This window comes from Orcinus orca, chromosome 8 (genome assembly GCF_937001465.1).
Source record: "Orcinus orca chromosome 8, mOrcOrc1.1, whole genome shotgun sequence".
Lineage (NCBI taxonomy): Eukaryota > Metazoa > Chordata > Mammalia > Artiodactyla > Delphinidae > Orcinus > Orcinus orca.
Window position 1 is genome coordinate 60159901 of NC_064566.1, and position 21317 is coordinate 60181217.

General features: G+C 40.8%; 1 protein-coding gene across 14 annotated transcripts in view; it reads left to right on the top strand.

Annotated features, from left to right (window-relative positions):
• Window positions 1-6606: 6606 nt before the first annotated feature.
• Window positions 6607-21317, top strand: part of ANKRD42 (ankyrin repeat domain 42) — an 84486-nt gene continuing 69775 nt past the window's right edge. For all 14 annotated transcript variants that reach the window (XR_007478903.1, XR_007478904.1, XR_007478905.1 and 11 more), the window contains exons 1-3: window positions 6607-7672; window positions 11175-11341; window positions 18969-19076. Coding sequence is in view for 11 of the 14 variants with exons in the window: in XM_049713907.1 (XP_049569864.1) it covers window positions 6622-7672; window positions 11175-11341; window positions 18969-19076 (1326 nt within the window). In the remaining 3 variants the exon portion in view is untranslated. The remainder of the gene's footprint in view (window positions 7673-11174; window positions 11342-18968; window positions 19077-21317) is intronic.

The window sequence follows — 21317 nt, forward strand, 5'->3', positions numbered from 1 at the left end:
CTCCAGTTTGTATCTCTTTTATTTCTTAAGTGCCTTTAGAAAGTGACTTCTTTTTCCTATATCTTTCATCACTCTGTTCTTGAAAACATGAATGAGGCACCTGCTATGAGCCAGGCACTCTGAGATGCAAGATTAATCTTTTCTGCCATCTGTTGGAGGAGATAGGCATATAAAACAATGAAATGTGTTGAGCACTTACTATATGGTAGGCATTGGCAAACTCTTTACATATATTTCCTCTGATACTTACAAATAATTCTAAATGGTAAGTGGTATCCCCAGTTTACAGATGAAATTGAATCATTCACTTATAAAATTGTAAAACAAGAATGAGAACCTGGCTTTGCTTCATTCCATTCCATAATATTTCTGCAATTTACAAAAATACCCTAATAGGCACATCAGACTACCTGGAGGTTGGTTAAGGAAGACTTTATAGAGGTGGTGGTATTTGAGTCTTGGAGGATAAATTGAAGTGGTGTCCACACTGGTAGGAGGCAAGGGTATCTATGAAGAATAAGCAGCAAAATTGAAGGCTCGAAAACACTTCATGTGTTTTTATATGGTTAAAACCCAGTAATGTTGAATAGAACGAGTCTTCTTGGTCATGCTGAGGACTGTGTATCATACTGATGACCACAGCAGCCACTAGAAATTTTAAACAGAGGTGGTATCCTTTATGCATCTAAGGTTGGCCTTTTTTTTTTTTTTTTTTGCGGTACGCAGGCCTCTCACTGTTGTGGCCTTTCCCGTTGCGGAGCACAGGCTCTGGACGCGCAGGCTCAGCGGCCATGGCTCACGGGCCCATACGCTCTGCGGCATGTGGGATCTTCCCGGACCGGGGCACGAACCCGTGTCCCCTGCATCGGCGGGCAGACTCTCAACCACTGCGCCACCAGGGAAGCCCTGGCCTTTGTTTTTAAAGAATCAAGTGAATAAAAATTTAAAGAGATTAGCAAATGCTACAGAGAGGTCGAGTGAGAAAACGTGTCCACTGAATTTGAGAGAGAGAAACACATTATGTGATGCCCCAACATATGAATATACATGAACAATATCATGGAAGAAATGCTGGGGTCTGAATCTAAAAATGTAGGCAAAACTTCCTGTTGTGCCTTTTTTGGGGAAGACCATCCATAGCTTTTACCAAATGATTAAAAGTATGTCACAATCAAGAGGAAGGCAACATTCAAACCTACAAGTGTACTAAGGGTATTTGGGAAACATTTAAAGACTTATAGGTGGGGAGGTGAGGAATAAGCACAAGTAAAGAAGTAAAATAAAACCAGCAATGGGAAAAAAATTTTTTTAAATAGGTAGTCAGCAAAGTTACGAAATACGGAAAAATTAAGACGTATCCCCTATTGACTGAAGAAGAGTTGAGTATGGGAGAGAGGGGACAAAATAATAAAAGCTGCTCATCTCTGAAATTTAACTGGAGAGATTTAATTGTAGTTGAACAAATAGAGATGTTAGCACTTAGGTTTAAAAGGAACTTGTTGGAGAAAGATTGAAAACAGATGACTGATAAGTCAGTCTCGGAGCTAGAAGGAGATACTATCAATAGCACAAAAGGATTTAGTTGGAGTGGCGGAGGGACAGTATTTCTCTGAGATGTTCATAGGTATTTGCAGTTGAAATTGAGATTCCTAGTTTTTGTTTGATGTAGATGTTGGGTATTGATTTAGAAGTGTGCCCCCCAATTTGGCTGTGCATTAGAATCACAGTGAATGCTAAGAAGAGATTGCTTATCTCGAGAGTCTTATTTAGTAGATTCTCATTCAGAGACACCTCTAATATTTAAGAAGCTCCATAGCTTTTTAAACACCAAAGCTAATGTTTTATGTCAATTACATCCCAATTTAAAAAAGCTCCATAGTTAATTCTGTTATAATAAATGGCCAGATCTGACAACTGACCTAGAAATCAGCAACACCTAATTTTAGCCCCCTAAAAAAATGGAAAAGTAGTAAACACATACCATTAGGAACTAGAACCATTATTCTACACAAAAGAGTATAGCAAAGAAAGCTAAAGGAAGCCTCAGGGAAGCTGGAATATTGTCTTGTTTTTTTTGGCCACACTGTGCAGCATGTGGATGTTAGTTCCCTGACCAGGGATCGAACTCACGCCCCCTGCAGTGTAAACGCGCAGTCTTAACCACTAACCACTGGATCGCCAGGGAGGTCCCTGGAATACTGTCTTTTGAAATAAGAGTTGAAGTTTGTGAGAAGAAATAAAAGGAATATTGTATTAAAATCTACAAATTTCATTGTTCATACCCTATTTACAATGTTCTCTGATTTCAACATAATTTACCTATTTTTAAACATCCAACTTTTAGGTTCCATTAAATACTACAAAGGAATTTGTTATTCAGCTCAAAATAAAATAAGCTTTGGGGAGAAAAATAAGGACCTAATTATTATATATATTAAAAATTTAATAAGTACTGTGTGATATCACTATATGTGGAATCTAAAAAATAAACTAGTGAATATAACAAAAAAGAAAACGACTCACAAATATAGAGAACTAGCAGTTACCAGAGTGAAGGGGGAGGGGCAAGATAGGAGTAGGGGATCAAGAGGTACAAACTGCTATGTAGAAAATAAATAAGCTACAAGGATATATTGTACAGCACAGGGAATCTAGCCCATATTTTATAATAACTATAAATGGATTATAGCCCTTAAAAATTGTGAATCACTGTGGTACACCTGAGACTTACATATATTTCACTATATTTCAATATTAAAAAAAGAAAAAAAAGATTCTCACAGAATAGTTTAACCTAAAATAAACAATTTTAGATTCTAGTTATATTTTCCTGGCTGTCTTTCCTTACAGCCTATTTAACATCTAACGAATGCTTCGAGGGGTTTATACAAAACATTCAGGAAGATATAAGGAGGCATCTAAGCATGTCGACAAATGGAAAGGTTTAGCTGACTAAAGAGGTAATCTGGAGGTAGAAATGGAAAATCAGACTAGTGTCAAGAAAGGCCTGAACTTCTACTGTAGGAGTAGGAAGTTTCCTCCTACTCTTATATGGGGTCAGCTCTCTGAAATAATGAACACTTTGTTGGGCAGGTGGGGAAGAGCAAGTTAAAGAATAAGAGCAAAAATGCACCCATGGGGTGCCCCAGTGAGGGATTAGAGGTGAGCACCAAAGGGAAAGAAAGAATGCTTGGGAAGTAAGAGGGTCTATAGGCAGAAAAGAGTAGAGACGGTTACCAAAATCCACTTAATTCTTGTCCTGGAGTTGGTCCTACTCCCTCCTCTAGAACTAGATGAAAGAGCTGGTTTACAGGGGATTAGAGGAACAACCTGACTTATCACCCCACTTTGGAAAAATTGAGGTAGAGATGGAGGACTAGCCAATTTTACTCATTGTAACCATAAGCTTCCTACTTAAAAGGGTTTTGAGTCTCTGGAATGCTGAGATGCCCACTTCAGTGTGTTCTGAAACCTGTTTCACTTGAGAAACTTCCTTCATAGTCAGTCCCTCACTTACCTTGAAATCCCGTGCAATCTGGTTTTTACATCTTGCCTATTTCATTAAAATTGCTCTCCTGAATATTATCAATGACTCCTTGCCAAAACCAGTGTGCTTTTCTTAGCCTCTTAATCGCTATTGGCCCACATAATTCTTTTTTTTTAATTGAATTTTTTTTTAATTTTATTTATTTATTTTTGGCTGCGTTGGGTCTTTGTTGCTGCTCACGGGCTTTCTCTAGTTGCGGCGAGTGGGGGCTACTCTTCATTGTGGTGCACGAGCTTCTCATTGTGGCTTCTCTCATTGCAGAGCATGGGCTATAGGCGTGCAGGCTTCAGTAGTTGTGGCACACGGGCTCAGTAGTTGTGGCTCACGGGCTCTAGAGCACAGGATCAGTAGTTGTGATGCATGGGCTTAGTTGCTCCACGGCATGTGGGATCTTCGTGGCCCAGGGCTCAAACCCGTGTCCCCTGCATTGGCAGGTGGACTCTCAACCACTGCGCCACCAGGGAAGCCCGGCAGGCAGATTCTTAACCACTGCACCACCAGGGAAGCCCAGGCATTCTTTTATAATTATCAGTTTATTAACGTTTTCTAACTCTTCAGCCAATTTTTAAAAAATTTATATTTTCCTAAAAATTGTCCAAGTCTGGGCTTCCCTGGTGGCGCAGTGGTTGAGAGTCCACCTGCCAATGCAGGGGACACGGGTTCGTGTCCTGGTCCGGGAGGATCCCACATGCCACAGAGCGGCTGGGCCTGTGAGCCATGGCCGCTGAGCCTGCGCGTCTGGAGCCTGTGCTCCGCAACGGGAGAGGCCACAGCAGTGAGAGGCCCGCGTACCGCAAAAAAAAAAAAAAAAATGTCCAAGTCAATTTTCAAGATTATAAGGTTACACTAAATAATTCACTTGTTTTCAAAGTCCCTAATATCTGTAATGTGTTCCCTTTGCTTCTGATATTGTTTTCTCTCTTCTTCTTCCTCAGATTTGCTGTCTGTTTATTGTTCTTTTTGAACATCAGCTACTATTATGATCAATTTTATTTTCTATTTCTTTAACTTCTGCTTTTATTTTTAATTCCTTTCAAGTTTATTTTGGGAGATTTTACTTTTTCTGCTTCTCTATGTTTCTGTTTCCTTTTCTGATCCTTTCCACCAAGTGTGTATCCTTTAAGAGTGTGCTGCCTTATTCCCTCAGCCTCAGTGTGTTTATCCATACAACAGAGCAAAAAAGTAATGCCTTTACCATTATTATATAAGTGGCTACAAACACTGTATTAATTTGGAGTTCAGTCATAGTGGGTTCCAACTCCCCACCACCTAGTTATGGGATCTTGGCCAAATCTTGATTTCTTCACCTGTAAAAATAGAAATAATAATACAGATTAAGACTATTTGCAAATCATTTAGCATAAAAACTGGCCCATATTAATAACTCAATAGATGTCTGGTAAGACAATAGGCCTCAGTTGCCCTATTTCCAAAAATGAGGGCATTGGGCTGACTAATCCCAAATTCCTTTCCAACTGAAAAATTTTACTTTTCTTACTTTTCTTTTGGCCACGCCAAGCAGCATGCAGCATCTCAGTTCCCCGACCAGGGATCAAACCCATGCCCCCTGCAGTGGAAGTGCAGAGTCTTAACCATTGGACCACCAGCAAAGTCCCTGAAAAATTTTACTTTCAATCTATCAGTTCATCCACCAGACAATCAACCAACCATCAACCCACTTACCCACACAACAGTTAGTAATTCCTTCCCTTCAACTAAGTATTCTAAATGTTAGGAATGCCATGATGAATAATGATACAGTTTCCACCTTCCAGAAGGTCAGAGTCCCTGGGGGGTAGGGGTGAGAACCACCTGTTAAACAGGTAATTGTAATACAGTATGATAAGTGGTCTAATAAAGGATGTGGGAATTCAAGAGATTTCGAGGAGTATGCACAGCAAAATCAAAGATCTAGGTTGGAAACCTAATGCGAGGACTTAATACTTACTAGCTGTGTACCCTCAGGCAATTAACTTTGGTGCTGTACTTCTCTAACTGTAGAAAGGAACAGTAATACTATCCTGGTAGGTTAGGTGAAGGATTAAACAGAAAAACTAATATAAAGCGCTTAGTACAGTGCCAGATTCATCATAAGAACTCAACAAATGGAAGTTATTAATGTTACAAGAGGCCATGGAAGTTAAAGAAAGGCATTTACTGTATTTCAAGAGAGGAAAGGTAGGGTCGGGGGAATTTGCCAGCTGTGTTCACTAAACAAAACCTGTGGCAAAAGGATAGGAAAAAACAGGGTAAAAGGAGAATCAAGGTGGGTGATGCCCTTGGAGGGCAGAGAATTCTAATTTCTGTATTTTCAGCTGCTAGCACAAGACCTGACCCATATATTTGCTATAAATATGAATGGAAGAATACACGTTATGCAGTAGGCTTGCAGAAAAAGATCTGGGCCAAAATGTTGAAAGTAAACATTTTACAGTGAAAGGAACCTTGGAGTCAGGAGACCTGGTGCAGCCTTTTGACTGATGACCTGTTTTTATACTGGCTTCACAACTTACCTGCTGTTGGATCTTAGCAAATTACTGATACCTTGAATCTCCTCACCTGTAAAATGGGGATAACACCTACCTTACAAAATTAGTGTGAGAATTAGTACCAAGCGATTATCAAAGAGCCTGGCAGTAGTAACACGCAACAATGATAGCGCTGCAGCTGCTAACTCCTCCGTTAGGTCTTTTGTCCATACTTATGAAATGATAGGGTAAGAATATATTTTCTCCAATGCTCCAACCAGCACTGAAAGATGACACTCGGTTTGCCGAGGATAAAAGGCCCTGCCCGGCCCGAGGCACACACGCAGGTCACCTACATCGACTGCAGTCCTGGAGTCTCCACGTGCGTCGCCGAGCCACGGCGGGCGCGACCTATGCCAGGCCGTTATAGAGGCGGGGCCTAGACAGGCTGAACGTGAGACCGAGCGGAACTTCATCGAAAACCGGTCCATTCCACAATCTCTAGAGGAGAAGCTTAGAGGTTAAAAAACAAAAAACAAAAAACAAACAAACAAAAAAAAATTTGCAGGGAAGCCGGAAGTGACGCACGACCGCGAGGGAGCGGAAATGACCGCAGCACGCCGGAAGTTTACTCATTTCCAAGGCGACGGCTCCACCATCGCTGCAACGGCTGGAGTCGGGACGCTGGAAAGCGACTTAGAGGAGAGGGTACTCGCCGACGGCGGCCGCCGCCACAGTGAATCGCGGGGAGTAGCAACCGAAGACGGCGGCCGCCGCACCAGCCATCGCGTGTGGAGGATAAACGGCCTGCACGGCCATCGCGGCGACCAATCCAGGGAAAGAGTTAGCGAAGGCCAGGGCTTTAGTCGTAGCGAAGACAGGGAAGGAATCCGTGAAGGCAGCGACCACCGCTGCAGGGTACCGACGGGAAGAGCAAGTGAAGACGTCCGCTTCTCCCGCAATGACTCAAGAAGGGTCAGTGAAGACCTGGGCCACCGTCGCAGTGTCTCTCAGGAGAGAGTCAGGGGAGACCGTGGCCACCGTCCCAGCAACTCTTGGGAGAGAGTAAGCGGAGACCGCAGCAGCGACGTGAGTTTAAGTGAAGTCGGAAGCCACCCCACTAGTGACTCCGGGGGAACGGTCAGAGAAGACCGCGGCCTCCATCTCAGTGGGACTTGGGAGGGAGTCAGGGAGCTCCGGGGTCCCCGAACCAGCGACTCTGGGGAGAGAGGCAGTGACGACCACAGCCGCCGCCTCAGTGGCTCTTGGGAGGGCGGAAGTGTGGATGGCGGCCGCAGCCTCAGCAGTTCCTGGGAGGAGGGGGTGAGTGAAGACCGCGGCTACGTGGCCAGCGACTCCTCCGTCGTGAGCGTCAGCGAAGACGCCAGCCGCCGCCGCTTCTGGGAGAGAGAAAGCGAAGACGAAGGTTCCCGCTGCCGGGGCTCCTGGGAGAGAACGACGGAGGACGGCGTCCCCGGGCCTAGCGACGACGAGGAAGACAGCCGCTGCTGCACTGGCTCGTGGGTGACAGCGAGCGAAGACCGCCGCAGCAGCAGGGGCCTAGACTCGACTCCTCCCCGGAGTCCGAGGGGTCGCACCATGCCCGGGGTGTCCGGTTCAGGCCCCTTCACCTTCTGCACGGAGACTGCGACCCCGTGTGAGTCAGATTACTTCACTGGCCCTCATCTCTGCCACACTCCTTTTCTCACTTCAGCTCACAGGAGCTTCGCCCCTTCTGGCAGTTCCCTTTCTCACCTGTCACTCCTCATTTCCCTTAATTGATCTGTTTTCAGTAGGTCACAGAGCTGCTCACCTGGCCCCCATCCTTCCTCATTTCAGCTTTACTTCCTTTTTTATTTTTCTATCTGCGCGCATTCCTGAGACTTCGTTCCCAGCTGACATCAACTCTTGTTAAAATGTATGGACCCTTTTAAGTTCTACCGTCTCTGCAGTATTTGACTCTGGAGATAATGTTAGACTTATCTCATTTTCTTCCTTCCACTCTGCTGACTCTATCTATCTATCTACCTACCTACCTACCTATCTATCTACTTATCTACCCTGAATTTTCTTCTATCCTCTTTTTAAAACGTTGCTTTTTCCCTTGGATAGTGCCATCATTAGTGCTTTTTTCCTTGTCATGTACTATGGCTTCAACCCTAGTGACGACCCCGGAATCTGTTATTCATTCAGTCATCCAGTAAATATTTATTGAGTGCCTATTATGTGCTTTGTCTTAAGGATACGTAAGCAAAGAAGACAGGCACATTCCTTCCTTCTAGTGGGGAAGATGAATACTCAATAAGTAATTACTGGTGTGATGAATGCTATAAAGAAGAATAGAGAGCCGTTGGCTCCAGTATAGGGTGAGGTTGGGGATCAGAAAAAGCTGCCTAATACTGAGACACAGCTAACACTGAGAACTCAACTCCAGGCCTCTCACTGGAGCTGTAGACTCATATGTACAACTCCTTTCTGGAACTCTTCCATGGGCACCTCAAGATCAACACATTCAGAATATAATTTTGTATTCATATGCCCTCTCTGTCCTTTCGTGTTCGCTGTCTCAGTGGCAGTACACCACTTATGTAACTAAGCCAGACACCTTGGAGTTGTCCCGTTACTTTTCCCTTATTTCACCCACTATATCCATCCAAGTTCAATTCATCCTGCTTCCTTAATACATGTTGAATCTGTCTCCTTTTCTGTTCCTACTGCCATTCACTTGGTTGAGGGTCTCAACCTCTCTGGTGTAGACTACTGTAGATATCTTCCTACATGGTCTCCTTGAGTCTATACTCTTGCGCTTTGCTCAATGAATTCGCCTTACTGCAGCCAGCCATATACAATGCATTACAAATCTGATCATTCTTATTCTTCTGCTTAAAATCCCTCAATGGCTCAATGACTCCCCACTCTGCTCAAGTTCAGCAAGTTCCAGCACAGCCTGCCTCTTGTCTAATTCTAGCCTCTTTTCCTTCCACTTTATGCTTCAACAATAGGGTGGGTATTTTTATAGTTTCTTGACCTGTCCAGGATGCCTTTCCCCACATCCATTTCACCTGGCAAATTCCTGCTAATCCTTGAAGATTCATCTTAGGTGTTACCTTCTCTAGGAATCTTTTTCTGCTCTCCTTCCCTCCTACCCTAGCTAAGTTAGAAGTCTTCTGTGCTTTCATAACTTCTTATGAATATTTCTGTCATTGCTCTTACTACATTGTTTTGTAATTGTGTTTGTATATCTCTGTGAGTCCCTTGAGGATAGAGATCATGTCTTATCTTTTTATCCTTATGGTAGATACCAGATTAATGTTGAGTGGATAGATGGGTGGATGAATGAATAAATTGGAACGGAATGTGGTGAGAAAAAAGGCTGTCAAATTAGATGGAGCCAAATTATGGGAGGGCATAGACTGTCATACTGAGGGCTTGGATTTGGTTCTCTAGACTAGCAGTGGATAACCAGAAGCAGTTCAGAGTGGAGGAATGAAGTGATCAGAATAGTGTCCTTGTATACGATGGATTAGAGCGTCCCTGTATAAAATGTATTAGGGTGGGTAGAACGTCATTTGCAGTACTAATTTAAAGGAGAATAATGGAAGGCCCTGGAGGTCCAGTGGTTAAGACTCCGTGCTTCCACTGCATGGGGCACGGGTTCGATCCCTGGTCGAGGAGCTAAGATCCCACATGCCTTATGGCATGGCCAAAATATAAAAAAACAAACATAAAGGAGAGTAATGAAGGTCTGACCTAGGGGATTAACATCATTAAACATTTACCAAGTGGTTTGGTTTTCTCGGGGTGCTTCCTTACTCTCTTTCCAGTATGCATAGATCTTAATTGTTCTTCAAAGACTTGCTCGAGTGTTTCCTCCTCCACCTTTATTTTACCTGTAATCTCTTAGGATGTTACTGTCAGGTTTTCGATTTCATCGAATTTATCCCAATAGATTTTAAAGTGTCAGTGGAAAGAAAATGTCTTAAATCCATGTCTATTCATTGTGTTATCATAGCGCCTGGCATATGGTACATGCTCAAAGGACTTTTGAGTAAAATGCATAGCATTTTGCTAAGGGTTGGTATAAGAAATGATTTCAGCTGTCAAGAAATTAACATGCTAATTGTGGAGAGAGGACATATACATAGATATAAATAGTAATACAAGGCTGCATAGATTATCTGCCAGAGGTGTTGGTGAGTTCTTTTCAAAACAATTTGAGTTCAGGAATTGTGCCTGTTTGTTTGGTTTAGGAAATGCTTTGATTGAACTATTTACTTCTTCCTTCTCCAACAACTGTCTGTTCGTGCTTAGATACTTTTATTACTTCTGGTTCACAATGCACATTAAAATATTTCACGGTACAGTAAGGCTGACAATCCAGTCTTGATGTTTGGAACATTATATTATAAAATATAAGACGCTAGAATGTATGAAGTAAAAATTGTGACCTGCCATTCCTTTCTTAGTGTAGGACATATGAGGAAGATATGAAAAATATTAGTAAAATATATCTGCCTATGTGAGATAAGGTTCTGGTAAAGTCTTTTTCACTGGAGAGTAGGCCTTTGTTACAGAGAATAGCTGGGCAGATTTCAAAATGGTTACCTCTCTCCCCCTTTACCAAAGACATGAAGTGATTTTTCTTGGTTTTTCACAGTGATAACCTGGTGGCGTTTTGAAGGTAAAATCTATGAAAATGAGGGGACCTCCTAAGACTATGGCCCCGAGGAGTTTCTCACTGTTAGGCTACTACATACCCAGTCCCCAGCAATTTGTCAAAATTACTATTTAAGTGCTTTTAGAAGCTTATGGTTCTAGTGACTTCTGCTCCAGGTAAGCTGAACTTGACTGTGTTTCTCTGTATTTGCCTGTCTCTCCAAATTCAGGGTGGCCGTTTGCCCCGAGACCTCAATTCTTTGATGAGTGCAAGAAAAGTTGTTGACTTTGTTTGTTCTGCTTTTTTCCTGTATGGATGGGGGTGACAACGTCCGTGCTCTTTACATATTAGAGCTGAAATTGAAGTCAGATTAAGATGTTAATCACAAACATCTTTGTAGTAAATTATTTGGAAAGCCAAAGTGATTTTGTACTTTCAGTTCAGTCGTTGCTTTAGTCTTTTTTTAGTTTTGTAATATATTTTAAGCAATTTTGTTTTTCAGTGGGTGCCAGGAAGAAAGTGCATTTTGGTAGCATACATGATGCAGTACGCGCTGGAGATGTAAAGCAGCTTTCAAAAATAGTAGAACGTGGTACCAGCATTAATGAAGTTGACGTTCTCCATAAACTTACCCCTTTACATTGGGCAGCACATTCTGGCAGTTTGGAGGTAAGAAACTATATAAGTTATTAAACTGAGGTAAGTTTAGCGCTGTTGACAGTTTTGTAAATTTAGCAAACAGGACTGAGGCCTTATGCTAGGCACTGAAAATATTTTTCTTTTCTTTTTTAAAAAAATTTATTTTATTGAAGTATAGTTGATTTACAATGTTGTGTTAATTTCTGCTGTACAGCAGAGTGATTCAGTTATACATTTATATACAAATATTTTTCTTTTCAGTTCAGTCTAACATTTGGGTGTTCTGGTTACCTTAGTAATAAGTTATCCTAAAACTTGGTGGTATAAAATAACTATTTATTTATGCTCAGGAGTGAACCAGGAATTTGGATTTCAGGGACAGCTTGTCTCTACTCCATGATGTTTGGGGCTCCACCTAGAAGATTTAAAAGCCAGGGCTGGAATCTTCTGAAGGCTTGTTCATGCAGACATCTGGTAGTAGATGCTGGTTGTAGACTGCGGCCCTTGATCCCTCTCCACGGGGGTCTTTTTGTGAGGTCCCCACATGTGGGTTAGTCTGTGCTTCCTCACAGGGTGGCAGCTGGGTTCCTAAGGCAAGCATACAGGGTAACTTGCAGAGGATAACGTAATGCATACCTGGCTGTATGAAATCCTAATATTTTTGCTGTAGTTGCTTCAGATTTTTGGAAAAGAAATGGAGTATCACAGATACATTTGAAGTCCCTGAGCACCCCTCCCAGGTGTCATTTCTCTCCTTCCAACTCCAGAGATAACTATTACCCTGAATTTGGTGTTTATTATTACCATATATGTTTTATGCTGTTATTACATATGATTATATCACTGTTTTAAAGAACATGTTTTATATAAATGTCATCATATTATTTGTATCATTCTGCAGCTTGCTTTTTTTGTTCAACAATGTGTTTTTGAATTTTAACGACGTGGTTACATATATACTCTAGTTCATTCCTTTCAGCCATGTTGTAATAGTCTATTCTTAGATGAATATCAGAATTTATCGATTTTTTTGATTGATGGATATTTCATTGGTTTCAATTTTTCACTAGTACAAGCAGTGTTTAGTGAATATTGTTATGCACAACTTCTTTTTTTATTATTTTATTGAAATATAGTTGATTTACAGTGTTGTCTTAATTTCCGCTGTATGGCAAAGTGATTCAGTTATACGTATGTATATATATTATTTTTCATATTCTTTTCCATTATAGTGTATCACAGGATATTGAATATAGTTCCCTGTGCTGTACAGTAGGACCTTGTTGTTTATCCATTCTGTATATAATAGTTTGCATCTGCTAATCCCAAACTCCCAATCCACCCTCTCCCACCCCCCTCCCCCTTGGCAACCACAAGTCTGTTCTCTATGTCTGTGAGTCTGTTTGTGTTTCATAGATAAGTTCATTTGTATGCACAACTTCTTATCCTTGGGCTGTGTGCAAAGCCAACTGGAATTTTTCTCACAATTCATGGTTGTGTGTGGGGAGCTTATTTTAGCTATTACATTTCTCCAGTCTGTAGGCTGCAGTAGGTCTATTCACTATGCAACTCTCTTTTTTCCCTGCCACACAGAGTCTGCTTTCCATGAATATGGCTCCTCTGTGTGATTTCTTTGTTTGGGCTTTTCTGCTTTTTGGAACCAAATCTGGTCCAAAGAATCTCTCTGCACCAGTTTGTGTGCCCCACTTGAACTGTAGGGGTTTTTGCTTTGGCCTTTTAGTGGCTTCCTCTCACCTGGGAGAAATGTGCCTTGACGGGTCTTTCTGTGCTTGCAGCCCTGCATGGGGATTTTCTCTGGTGTTTGCTCCCACATTCCTGTTTGATCTATATTTTGGCAGCTTTCCCATCTGTTTTGTGGTTTCAGATATCTCCTAGCTTCATCAAAGATGGGGTTTTCTTGCTCTTTTTTAAATTTTTTAAATGATTTTGAAGAGAGGAGGAAATACTGATTTTACTCTGCCATATTTGAAATAAGATAGGACTTGTTGCTATACCATTTATTTCATCTCTTTCCTGGGATCTTTTCAGCTTCTCTGATTAACCTACCCTGCCTTCTCTAAAATTAGTGGTTTTCTTTATGCTCTTGCCAATGGGTGTCTCTCTTCAACTTTACACTCTCTCTCCAGGCCATTTTTAGACTTCCTTGGCTTAATCACTTCTACATAATAATTCATTGATTCGCTTTCTCTCCAGAATTTGAATTCTGGTTTCTGCATCTGGCGCTTATCAACAGCTCATACATATCTGACTGGCATCTTAAATTTAGTTGGTCTAAAACTAAACTGTTATTCTTTTCCCTCCCTTTCTTAGTTTTCCAGGCTAATGTCCTTTGCATCATATTGAGCTGTGTCAGGATTTTACAGAAGCAAAACACAGTATCAGCATTTGTCTAGGTCAAGTGCTTCATGATGCACATTGATGTAGTGAGAACTGATCCCTAAGTCAGTTGATTCTGTTCCATCTTTGTCTCTCAAATTTGTCCTTTACACCTTCATAGCCACTGCCTTAGAGCTACTTGATTTCCTTCTTTCCTCTCTTGTCTACTTCTAGTTCATAACGGGCATACAAAATTATTGCTCTAAAACAAAAATCCGCTATTACTTAAAACCTTCCTTAAGTCCCTGTAGTGACTCTCTATACCCTGTAGGATGAAGTTTAAGCTATTTAATATGGTAGACTTACCTCTCCAACCTCATCTCCCATCAGACTTGTTTCATGTTGCAGTACTGGTGACTACTCTCATTTCCCAAACTAGTCCACTGTTTCATATTATCATAGACTGTGTACATGCCGTTTCATCTGGCTGGTCTCACCTCTTCCCAGTGGTTAGCTTGTTGAAATCCAGGTCAGGTAGCACCCACTTGGCAGGGCCTTCTGTGTTTCCCCCCTCAGTATCCTCCAACTAGCAACTTTTCCCTCAATTTTATACACATTTAAAAAATTGTATTTATCACATTGAATTGCATTCTCTGTTAGATATTTTTAAATATTCTTTTATAAAAAAAATAGTTATTTATTTGTTTTTTATTTATTTGTCTGTGCCGGGTCTTAGTTGCAGCATGCGGGATATAGTTCCCTGACCAGGGATCGAACCCGGGCCCCCTGAATTGGGAGCACGGAGTCTTAACCACAGGACCACCAGGGCAGTCCCTCTCTGTTAGATTTTGAGCTCTTTGGGGCCTCCCTGGTGGCGCAGTGGTTGAGAGTCCGCCTGCCGATGCAGGGGACACGGGTTCGTGCCCCGGTCCGGGAGGATCCCACATGCTGCGGAGCGGCTCGTCCCGTGAGCCATGGCCGCTGAGTCTGCGCGTCCAGAGCCTGTGCTCCGCAACAGGAGAGGCCACAACAGTGAGAGGCCCGCGTACCGCAAAAAAACAAAAATAAAAACAATAGATTTTGAGCTCTTTGAAGGTACCATTTGGATTTTATTTATCTTTTTTCCCACAGCATCTAGCATAGTGTCTGGCATATTAGAGTCACATTGCGGGTTCCCAATAAATGTTTGTTGTATTGATGAATTTGTTGAATTAAATTTATATTTTTACTGTATAGCATAGTGCATAGCAGCTGTTCAAGAAATGTTTGTTAAATTTTAACAAAAATAAATCTAAATCAAAAGGTTTTGGCGACTTTCTACTTTCCCATTTGAGGATCATCTCCTAATTCTCTACTTGAGTACTGCATTAATACCTTTACATTTTGTTATCCTTTCTGAAATTTCTTAAGACTCATGGTACTATGTTGGTAGTATAAAATGATCACTAAATTAACAGCTGGTGAAAATTGTGCTTTGTTAGACTTCATTTTTTTTCTCCTGTCAGATGAAATCAGCTTTTGAGCCCCTGTAGTAAACTTTTATTTCAGATATACTTTGCACCTTCAGAATTTTCTTTTTTTTAAAATTCTGTCTCTTTATTTTCTATTTGATGAATCATTGTCATCATATTTTTGTTTGATTCATTAAACATAAATTTTTAAAAATTAATTAATTTATTTGGCTGCATTGGGTCTTCATTGCTGCATGCGGGCTTTCTCTAGTTGCAGCGAGCGGGAGCTACTCTTTGTTGCAGTGCGCAGGCTTTTCATTGTGGTGGCTTCTCTTGTTGCGGAGCCCAGGCTCTAGGTGTGCGGGCTTCAGTAGTTGTGGCACGTGGGCTCAGTAGTTGTGGTGCACAGGCTTAGTTGCTCCACAGCATGTGGGATCTTCCTGGACCAGGGCTCCAACCGGTGCCCCCTGCATTGGCAGGGGGGTTTTTAACCACTGTGCTAACAGGAAAGTCCCAACATAAATTCTTTAAAAAATAATTTCTTTTAGTTCTCTAAAGCTATATGTAATAGCTGCTTTGAAGTCTTTCTGAGCTGAGCATCTGGGCCCTCTCAGAGATGGTTTCCTTTTTTTTTCTTTTTTGTCCACACCTCATGGCATGTGGGATCTTTGTTCCCTGACCAGGGATGGGACCTGTGCCCACTGCATTGGAAGTGTGGAGTCTTAACCACTGGACCGCCAGGGAAGTACCTCAGAGATGGTTTCTATCAATTCCTTTTTATTCCTGTGTATGTGTTATACATTCTTGTTTTCTTTGTATGTCTCATAATTTTTTAGTTTGGACATTTTGAAAACTGGACATTTTATTTTTATTTTTTGCAGTGCTTAGTATTTATTAGGTGCCTTGAGTTTTGGTATGTATTGACAAAGTATATTGTCTATTCCTCACAATAACTTTGATATTAGAATTCTTTTTTAAAAAATTTTATTGAAGTATAGTTGATCTACAATGTTGTGTTAATTTCTGCTGTACAGCAAAGTGACTCAGTTATACATATATATATATCCTTTTTATTTAATATTTATTTATTTATTCTAGGCTGCGTTGGGTCTTTGTTGCTGCGCACGGGCTTTCTCTGGTTGTGGCGAGTGGGGGCTATTCTTCGTTGCGGTGCGTGGGCTTCTCATTGCGGTGGCTTCTCTTGTTGCGGAGCATGGGCTCTAGGCATGGGGGCTTCAGTAGCTGTGGCACAGGGGCTTAGTTGCTCCACGGCATGTGGGATCTTCCCAGACCAGGGATCGAACCCTTGCCCCCTGCAGTGGGAGCGTGGCGTCCTAACCACTGGACTGCCAGGAAATTCCCCTCTTGTTTTTATTTTTAAGCCTGGCTTCATAGGGGTCACCCCTGGGTCAGCATAGCTTAGTGATCAGCCAGTGATTAATCAGAGGTTGTGCCTAAATACCTTGAGCCAGTAAGGAGTCCATCTTTTGCTGATAGATCTGTGTGTGGTTTGGGGAATGTTTCCAAAGTCCAAGCAGTTTACAAGTCAGCCTGGCTTTTTTTTTTTTTTTTTTCCCCTGTGTTTTCAAGGCCTTATGTCTAGCCAAGAATGTCTAGCCAACTTGGGACCTCTTCAGTCTTTCCTGAGTATGAGTGACTTTGTACATGTACACAGCTTTTTATATCACAAGGGATAAGTGGAATCTTAGCAAGGCCCACTTTGGCTGTCTCATTTCTTGTATTTTTCTGTCAATTTTCTAGGTGGTTTTTAGTTTTGTTGTTTGCCCCAACAAGTATCCTGACTTCAGGCTAGCTCTGATGTTGGCTTTCCTAAATTGTTGCCACTGAGGATTAGAATTGTTTTTGAAAATGTGCCTGGGCATGGACTTTTCAGTCCCTCCAGCAGGGCAGTGGAGCTGTCCACCTGGGTAGAACTTATGCATCATGACGCTACGGGTAAGGATCCTTGTAGTCGCAGGCTACTCTGCCACGGGCTCTCTCTGTTCTAACTGAGAATCAGTAGATTTTTCTTGAATAAATGCTTCTCATTTTGTTGTATGCCTTCCAGAGTCTTTAAATGGTTTCTTTTTGGCCACACCACGTAGCATGTGTGATCTTAGTTCCCCAACCAGGGATCAAACCCGTGCCCCCTGCAGTGGAAGCTTGGAGACCTAACCACTGGACTGACAAGGAATTCCCTAAATGGTTGTTTTTGACAACTTTGTCTAGCTTTGTCATTGCTTCTTGGGGGAGGATTTACCAACCTCCTCACTTAGTCATTTCTGAAGACCTGCTGATTGGTCAGTTGATTTTTGACAAAGATGCAGAGGCAATCTAATGGAGAACAGATAGTATTTTTATTAAATGGTGCTGGCACAGTTGGACAGTCATACGTAAGAAAATGAGCCTCAACTCATACTTGGTACCATATGTAAAAATGTACTGAAAGCAGATGATAAACAAATGTAAAACTTAACCTTCTAAAACTTCTAGAAGAAAACATTGGAGAGAATCTTTGCAAATCATAAATATGACTAAGAACTTGTAGTCAGAATATATGAGACTCTTACAATTCAGTAGTAAGAAAACAACCCAATTAAAAATGGGCAAATGACTTCATTAGACACTTTCTCAAAGAGGACATGTGGATGATAATGAGCACATGAAAAAAGTGTTCAACGTCATTAGCCATTAGGGAAATGCAAATTAAAACCACAATTAGGTGTCACTACACACCGGTTAGTATGGCAAAACAAAAACAAAAACATAACCCAGAGAAATGATAACACCAAGTATTGACAAGGATATGGAGCGACTAGAACTCTCATACACTGCTGGTAGAAATGTAAAATGGTACAGTCACTTTGGAAAACAGTTTGGCAGTTTCTTATAAAGTTAAACAACATATACTTACCTGTGTCCCAGAAATCTCACTTCTGCATATTTACCCCGGAGAGATAAATAACTTGTACACGAATGTTTACAGTGGTTTTATTCTCCAGTACCTGTACAGTGTTAGCATATAGTTGGTTCTCCATAAATATTTGTTGAGTAAATGAATGACTTACTGTGATTATTAGTGAGGTTCAACTCTACCCCTCCCCATATTTTATTGGCCATTAATCTCCATGACAGGCAAATGATACCTAAATGATTAGCCTTTTCAAAAAATGATATCACAATGATTGATGTGACAGTGTATCCCAATGATACAATCAATTCTTTTATAAAGAAAGAAACTTCTTTAAGGTAGAATCTACAAACTTGAATATATAAAGAGAGTAACACTATATGTGGCACAGACCTCTAGTACTGAATTATATTGAGACTTAAGTTAATTAAAAAAAATCTTAAATGAAGATGTGTTTTACTCCCTCACTTTGTTTAATATGCCACTTATTTTCTTAGAAAGTATCATCAGAATTACAGTGTCTTCTCTGATACAGAAGTTTCTGGACCCATTTAAAGATCTATGGCAGAGATTGTAAATTGGCAGCTGTTGAGTGAATTTGACCACAGATGTGTTTTGTTTGGCTTGCAGAGTATTGGTCAAACGTAAGATATGGACCAGCATTTCACTCACTGCAAAAACTGGCTAGAATTGAGTAGTATTTCACCTTATGGACAGGGAATGTGGTCTCCAGTTTGCCATAGCTCCTACCACTCCATATTGTTTACCCAACAGTAAGGCCAAATGTGGGTTACCATATCATTGTGCTTGTGCTTTTGTTTTTCTTATACCTGGCCCCCTCATTCATTTATGATGCTTCTCAGGCTGTAGTATTTCATGATGATAGACTAACTTTAAAGATATAAAAATGTTAAAAATATCTGCTAACATGGTTAACATGGGTATTTTCTTAACGTAGTGTCTTCATTGGCTCCTCTGGCATGGAGCTGATCTCTCACGAGCAACCATGAGAGGTTGGACAGCAGCTCACATAGCTGCCATCAGGGGACAGGATGCTTGCATGCAGGTAATAATAACTTTGGTTACTTTTTTTAAAAATTCAATAAGTTTAATTACTTTAGCATAGTTCTGTTGGGCTATTGCCTTTATTCTAATAATTTGATCCCATAGACTTAGTAGTTCTGTGTTCTAAACAAAAACTTACTGGATTCCAGGACGCATATTTTGGTACCAACTGTCACTCAGACAGATTGTATAAGATCGGAAATTATATTATCTCTAAAGCAGTTGGCTATCTGTTTGGGTTGTTTTAAGGGATGTCATAGTCATGCCCAGATTATCTTCTTTATAGCTTGCGATGCCTAAAATTCCTCATTTAATGTATTTCCTGGCCAGAGTTATACATTAATATGTGGCAAGATCTAGTTTATTAGAGTAAATAGACTTAATCAATGTTGTGAAATGGACTGGAGCTTCGAGGAATACAAAATCATATAAGCAAACAGTCCCTGCCTATAAGAAGCCTGAGATTCTATTGGGAATGACAGTAGCTTTACTCAGTGAGTTACAAAACAGTACAAATCACAGTCTCTGAGTAAGGTTCTCATGAAAAGTATAGATGAGAAAAACTGTAGAACTTAAGAGAAGATAAGGGAATCATAAATGGAGGAAATGAAACTTCAGCTAATCCTAAAAGAATGGGTCGATTTTAAAAAGATAAGTAGTGAAGAAGCATTGTAGGTAGGGACGGTGTCAGGAGCAAATAAAAATAATGATTTTAATTTATTGAGCACTTTTTATGTGTCAATCACTGTCTCCCATGCATCACTTCATTTAATACAATAATCTTATGAGTTTCCCTTCATGTAGATTAGGAAACAGATTCAGAGAGTTAAGTTTGTTGCTTAAGTTAGTGACAAAGCCAGGGTTTGAACCCAGACTTTGTCCCATTAACCTTTATGCCGTAATTCTATGTGAAATCTTTGAATTGGAAAAATGAAGTGTGTTCAAGGAATATACCATTATATGAGTTTGAGTGTAGATGATTTGTTCTGAACTAAGTTTAGATAAAGCCAGACTTGTAAAATGTCTTAGGAATAGAATAAAGATTCATTTGTATAGGAAAGAGAATTTTATATGTATACTATACACATGTATATGTGTGTATATATATGTATATACACACACATACATACATACACACACATGCACATAGACATTAACGGGAATGTAGTAATGAAAACAATATTTCAGGAAATTATTCTAGCAAGATGTATCCAGGATTATGTAGGATGAAGAGGGTGTTTGGAAGCAAAATAATCAGAGACTTTTGATATTATCACTAACCATAGAGGGTGAGATTAGTTGGTGGCAGTGGGAAACAAAGAAAATTATTTAAAACATCTTGCATAGCAGGCATTGGCAAAGTAGTGAGACTGTAAGGTTTTGAGTCAGAACGACAGATAATTATGGCACTATAGATAGGGACATCTGAAAGGCAGGGGAGGTTCGGGAGGAAGGATGTTGAGTTCAACTTTGGCCCATGTTGAGTTTAAGGTGCCTATAGGTCATTCGGGTGCCGAAGGACAGGGCAGTTGAAAAGGACACTGGTGACAAAGATTTCAGGAGTAATAAAGCTTAGAGAAGAGTACAGAGTACTGAGGATTGAATGGTGAAAAATGTTACTAGTAGGGATGGGAGGAAGCAGCGAAATGAGTAAGGAGTTCAGAGGAGAAAGAGAGATAGAGAGTCAGGACCCATTAGCGCTGTGCAAATGAAGGAAGAAGTTGAAGTCAGGCAGAGTATCACTTACAGAATAAAACTAAGGGGAATAGCACTTAAGGAAATGCCATTGAACTAGCGAACTCTCTATAGGGAGAGGTTGGCTATATTTCTATGCAGTGATAGGGACAGCACCCAATTTGCAGGTGGATTTGAAGTCGAGGCATTGAGGTATTTGAAAAGTAGGCAGTGAAAGAAAGGAGCAAATACAATAGTAACTTAAGGGGATATCAGGGTCAAATGAAGCTTTACTTGTTGCTTTCCTTCCTCTAAGTATTAGTTTAACCCACTCCCTCTCCCTTGATTGTCCTTCTGTTCCCCAAAGTGATCTCTTCATTCTTAGAGCTTTTGTGATGCTTTGGGGTACTATACTTTGTAGTTGTTACTTACCAAGGACTGCTTTGTATAGTTGATTGTCTTTGTCTCTACATGTGTCCTAATTCCCTAAGTTGATATATCTTCATATTCTTTGTAGTGACATAGTAAGCACTCAGTATATGGTTTGTGTTGATTATTGACTAGTTTG